Raw genomic sequence first — 6378 nt, 5'->3', positions numbered from 1 at the left:
TATTTAGAGATGATTTTCTGTAATTTAATATTTCTAGATGATTTCACATTTTTTTAGATGTTTTTCTGTAATTTAGAGATGATTTCTCATTATTTTGAGATGATTTTCTGATATTTAGAGATGATTTTCTGTAATTTAATATTTCTAGATGATTTCTCATTATTTTGAGATGATTTTCTGTAATTTAGAGATGATTTCTCATTATTTTGAGATGATTTTCTGTAATTTAGAGATGATTTCTCATTATTTTAAGTTACATTCTCAATCTTCTGAGATAGTTCCAAATTACAAATGGTTGAAAATCTCTTTTTTAGATGCTTTCTCATTTTTTAAAGATGATTTCTTATTATTTAGAGGTGATTTTACAATATTTTGAGATTGATTCTTATTGATTTGAATTCTGTTCTCGACATTCTGAAATAATTTCTCAATTTTGTGAGATCCTTTCTCTTTATTTTAAGATGATTTCTTGACATTTTGAGATGATTTCTCATTCTTTTTAAAACCTTTTTTGTTACTTTGAGATGCTTTATGATTTTGAAATGAAAAGTACTATTTATTTATTTTTTTAAGTTAAGGAAATGGGTCGCCACAGTTTGCAGACGTGTAAACCATCTGTTTAGAGTTGGAGAACAGAGCACATATGGATGGAAAACCATGTGTCATTGTTTTAGATCACAGACGACATCATCGCTTTAATCTTGTCCTCTGTCATGTTGATACAGTAACCGATGTTAAACTAATATTATGCTGTTAGACTCATTGTAGCTCTTTTATTGCCGTGAATGGTTTTCTTACTGAATACTGGCATACCTGACATACCACTGACCTATTTAAAGTGAGGCTCCAAAAATAGGCCAACACTTAACCCCACCCAAGCAGCCCCCCCCCCCAACTTATCCTGCAATAATGCTTCAAATGCTGCTATGTATACAAACAGCATGACAAGCGACAGCTTCAGCTGTGTGCTATTAAAAGCACTTAAATCTCAGAGCGCTGCCTGGAGTTCAGCCTGCTGTCCAGAGCCAAGCTGTGGGAAGAGGTACTGGAAAAGATCCTCAACCATTTATACCATTAACTAAAGACAGACAAGCTGAAAATCTCACCACAGCCTCACACTTCTAAGGTCGTCATTCTGTAAGTCTCAAAAGAGCTGCGCATCGCCTGTCTGCTGGGCTTCTTATGTGCATGTGCTGGTTGTTCGTGTTACTGCACTGCTGGAATTTACACTGGAAGGAGCATTTCTGTTGCTCATTTGCTGTGAAGGGAACGTTGTTGTTGATGCATCTTGACTGTACCTCTGCTTGTTTCTCATTTAAACGAATGGAACCTGTCTGGATCTAACTTACATGACTGGAATTTGCATATGAAATATATTTAGGAGCAGATCATATATTTAGCTCTTCTCTAAACACAGACACAGTACACGCTGGTGTGGATTTGGAGCCCCCAGACTCTACACTCTCAAAAAAGAAAGGAGCTTTAAATGATTCTTTGAGCGATGCCACAGAGGAACCTTGTTTGGTTTTATGAAGAGATTTGTGAATGTGAAGAACCTTTTAAAGGTGGTAAAACACTGTTTCAGGAATTGAAAGTGAATATTTCATGTAATACCTCTTTGTGGTAAAGCTTTTATAGGCATTGAAGCATTTTACAGTGAACCACACCACCAGTGAATGTTTACTTTTTTGCCCTTTTTTTAAATTATCCTTTCGAAAGAGGCCAGATTGAGGTGAAGCTGAACAAAGGTTGACTAATAGGTCCAACATAGTACTACTATGCACACCAGGACATTTTACAGGCAATATGGAGCTCCACCAGTGAATGTTTACTTTTTGCCCATATATTTGGAGCCCCCAGACTGTACACTCTTAAATAGGTTCTTTGTGCAGTGCCATAGAAAATGCTCTTTTGGTTCTATAAAGAAAGATGCATTTATATATATATATATATTATTTTTACAATTTTTTCAAACCCTAGAAAGAGGGCAGGTTGGGCTAAAGCTGAACAAAGGTTGACTAATAGTTCCAACCAGGAAATGTTTCAGGCAATATGGAGCTTCATATTGTTGCATAGTGCCTCAATTGCACATATCACATAGTCTCTGTTAAAGGGTAAGTTAGAGTCCATTTTTCCCAATTTTTTGAAAAAACATTCGTAATAGAATTTTTGTAAATAATTTCCATCCATTGCTCTCCTGCTGCATCTATTTTCTAGTTGTGGTCTTTTTACCAGCTGCCAACAATATCTTTAGCCAGTATTTATCATTGCTCAACCACTAGTTGAAGCACCTTTCCCAAAAAAAGGTTCGCCCTAAGAACCTTCACTTGTTGTAAACCAATGTAAAGGCTCTTCTCACTCACACATCTCAAACAGATATTCTCAGATATCAGCTTTAGACTAGATTTAGATTTCTGTACTATATAACTATATAAGTACAAGAGTTTAGAAGTACAAACAATGTTGAATACTTTAGTACTTCCACCTAAGTATGGTGCTTAAAGAAGACTTCTCCTTTAATAGAGCACTAGAGCACTTGTACATTTACTCAAGTCTGGGTCTCTAGTACTTTATACATGTCTGGATGGTAACATGATGAATGTAAATACAGCCTTTTTATTTACAACCCAAAATTACCCATGAACCTTTTCCTGTCTTAGGCTTTATAATTGCTGCTAATGAAAAAGATCAGCTTTGCCTTATAACGGCCTCCTTAGCCCCTAGTGATTTCACACTATGGCGTATTACTTAGTAACTACAGGGACTTCTATACAGAGCTATTCCTTGGTAATAGAAGTTTGTAATAAGACTTTAGGACGGCTGGCAGGCCAGAGTCTTTTTCAGGGTCTTTATCCTACAGATTCATGTTTTAGCTGAAACTAACTAACTGCAAACTGATGATTAAATGAACCATCTAATACAGTGGACAGCAGGTGGGGTAAGGAGCTGTTAAAGCATAAATCTTTTAAAAGCACACTTTTATATTGCTCAATATACCAAACTGCTATTGCATGGTCTCTTTCAGAAAGCAGGCATGGCCGCAGTTGTTCTGGTGCCTGTGGTGGTGCTGGTCACAGCAGGGATATTCTACCTGTATGGTGTGCTCCTACGGCTGCTGAACAAAACAACACTCCGAAACAAAGTAGTGCTAATGACAGACTCATTATCAGCACTGGGGAATGGTATGCTTTTGTTCCACACACAATTTTTTTTTGTTATTGGCAGCTAGTTTGCAGACAGTTGACCATTTTTCCATTCTGCTGCTTGGCCTTTTTTCCAGAGTCTGCAAAACTGTTCCACAAGGCAGGAGCCCGGCTGATCCTTTGTGGGAAGAACTGGGAAAAGCTCGAAGATCTGGCAGAACAGCTGGCGAATGAGTCAGACCCAACTTTGGTAAGTAGGGAAAAATGGTACTGACAGCTCAAAACTCAAACTTGACTCTAAAACATAACCTGACCCATAGAAAACAATTGGATCAGAAACCACTACATGTTGTGGAAAAGACAAATGCTGGACACTGACAGACTAAGGGTCACCGTTTCCTCACAGATAGCATCCCTAAATATCACAATCACTATGCTGTGCTGCTGGTGGTGTATCCACTACTACACTATTATGACAACATGATAATGCTACTGCATTTTTAAGTACTGTATATATATAACATTTCAATAAGATATAACATTTCAATAAGTTGCAATTGCAATTACTTTCAACTGTAAAAAAAAATTATTCCTTCAAGATTGGCTTTATTGGTATATTATAGTGGTGTTTTCTATTCCTGTCTGAACATAGGATTGAAGCCCATTCACCCATATGTGAATCGGCTGTGTTATCCACTACATTATCCAACTTTTCCTTACTGTAACGTCACTGACTGAAACTCTCATTCTGACCAGAAATAAACAGTGCCATATTTTTAGTAATATATTAGTCAAGGGGCTCCCAAGCTTTTGCAACTCTCAGTTCTTAGAACTGGCCACAAAAGCTTTCATGGACCACTAGACGATTTAATCGACCCTAAGGTTTAAGATACTAACAAATATAACCAATTTTATTAAACATAAAAAGATTTGAAACCTTTCTGAGTGTGTCCATTTATCTATGAGGAAAGAATTCTATATATGAAAAGTGTTTTATATGAACCTGCATTGATAATATTAACACAATGATCTAGCAGTGTTAGCTTGGCCAGGCCAATCAACACGCTCTACCTAAATATGATGTTTGAGGTTTTTTTTTAACAATTATCACAACAAATAAGTATCTATATAATAATAAGAAGAAAGAAAGGTGCCAACAGACACCCAGGTTAGTCTATAATAGGTTTAACACTTATGACATAAGTGTTGAGGCAGGCTGCATGTGCAGAGAGACTTTTATTAGGGCTATAGCAACATTCATCGTCAGGTTAGGCAGGCAGGCAGTTACAATTCAGGCAAATCCATAATCCGGGTCAGACTACAAAGCAAATGGGCCAAAACACAGACCACAACAAAGCACCACAACCACATCAGAGATTCACAGTAACATCACAAACAGCATCCAAAACTGAGAAGCTTAAGAGGAGTCCTGATCAGTCCAATCATGAACAGCATCTGTGTGCTAAAGATGAGCCTCAGGTGAAGGGCGGAGCTTAGCCTTTGCACACTACAGTACATGGCCTGTGCATGAGCTCCCCACTGAGGCCAGCAAAGGGAGACATTTTAAATACATAGTAAAATCTGTATTATAAAGCAATAAAACATAGATATTGCTATTGCTATTGCTTACAGTATCGCAATATAGCGCAATACAGGTCTCTCTGTCAATACACAGCCCTACAATCAACACGACCAACACATCCACATACATAAAATGGGACGAGTCTTTGTCATTCACTCTTTGTCAGACGTTTCCACCTAAGCTAGTGGAGTTGGACTTCGCTGATACAGAGTCCTTGCCAGAAGTGGTCTCAGATGTGCTGGACTGTTACGGCTGCCTGGACGTACTCATCATCAACAGTAGCATGAAAGTGAAGGCGCCAGCGCAGACGCTGTCTCTGGAGATGGACAAGCTGGTTATGGATGCCAACTACTTTGGACCCATCACATTGGCCAAAGGTACAGTACACAAGCGAAACCCAAGAGTGGACCACTCATCTTTGATATACTTTTTATATACTGTACAATTGCAGGTGTCCTGCCCTCTATGATCACTAGAAGGTCTGGCCACATCCTCCTGGTCAACAGCATTCAGGGGAAACTGGCCGTACCTTTCCGCACCACCTGTGAGTACAGCTAATGGCTATCATGGGCTAACGAGTGATCAAATGTAGAGGTCAAGTGCTCTCGTGGGGAACAAGTTTGAATACAGGGAACCTAAATGATCCTTGCTGATCTTCTTCTGTTCCAGACGCTGCCTCAAAACATGCAGTGCAGGCCTTCTTCGACTGCCTTAGAGCCGAGGTCCAGGAGTACGGCATCTCCGTTAGTACTCTCAGTCACACCTTTATCAAAGCTGCTCCCTCAGTCAAGCAAACCACCACAACAAAATCCATCCTGTCAGGTATGTCCACCTCACCATCGTCTCGTAATGTTACAACATACGATTCCTCCTTCGGCACTGAATCATCTCACCTTCATGCTCACGAGTGTCTATCCTTCAAACCTGCAGCACTCACCAGACAGAAGCCTCAAGGCATTTCACCAGAGGAGATGGCCAGTGAGCTTCTGAAAACCTTGAACAACAAAAACAACGAGATCATCATGGCCCACTCCATCTCTAAAGCAGCTATTTATGCAAGGCCCTTCTTCCCCAACTTCTTCTTCTCTGTGATGGCGTCTGGAGTGAGGAACACAGCAGTTATGGAGTACATGCAATGAGAGACAATGATATTTCCTGAGCTGTGACGTACATGAGGACTATCAAGATCTATTAAAACCGTTTTTCCCCCTAAATGGCTACAAACAATGTTGACATAGAGCAAAACATGGTTAGATGTGAACAATTTCATCACTAGAACCACACTGGAAGATGTTTAGAGACAGATTTTGACCACATTCAGCACAAGTGCAAATGGAATCCCTTTTCTACTGTTTAACAACATACAAAGGTCCAATCTGGACAGGAGTGGTACTGACCACTGGAAAAAAGATCACAGCATATGCAAGGCCCTGTCTACACGTATCCTCATATTTTTAAAAACGTTAGGTTTTTGGCTGCATTTTGGCCTCCCGTCCACAAGGAAATGGCATTTTTGGTCGCTGAACATCACAACACAAGCATGTTTCTGGCTGAATCTCAGGGACCTCCTTACTCTCTCCATATTGAACTACATAAGTTATTAAAATACAACGTCTTTGTGACAATTTGTGACTTGCATAGTAAGATTTGTGA

At 39.2% G+C, this 6378-nt stretch overlaps 1 protein-coding gene across 2 annotated transcripts; it reads left to right on the top strand.

Annotated features, from left to right (window-relative positions):
• The first annotated feature begins 1046 nt into the window (after positions 1 to 1046).
• On the top strand, positions 1047 to 5864 carry dhrs7ca (dehydrogenase/reductase (SDR family) member 7Ca). 2 transcript variants are annotated; one of them, XM_072694025.1, is made up of 7 exons: positions 1047 to 1137; positions 3026 to 3182; positions 3281 to 3393; positions 4892 to 5102; positions 5177 to 5269; positions 5395 to 5547; positions 5656 to 5864. In XM_072694025.1, the coding sequence occupies exons 2-7, from the start codon at positions 3035 to 3037 to the stop codon at positions 5862 to 5864; spliced, it is 927 nt and encodes a 308-aa protein (XP_072550126.1). In that variant the 5' UTR covers positions 1047 to 1137; positions 3026 to 3034. The 2 variants fall into 2 exon arrangements, with proteins under 2 accessions (XP_072550126.1, XP_072550125.1); XM_072694024.1 differs by having other exon boundaries at positions 5395 to 5864.
• Positions 5865 to 6378: the final 514 nt, after the last annotated feature.

Source organism: Salminus brasiliensis, chromosome 12 (assembly GCF_030463535.1).
Source record: "Salminus brasiliensis chromosome 12, fSalBra1.hap2, whole genome shotgun sequence".
NCBI lineage: Eukaryota > Metazoa > Chordata > Actinopteri > Characiformes > Bryconidae > Salminus > Salminus brasiliensis.
This window is presented reverse-complemented; position numbering and strand designations above follow the sequence as displayed.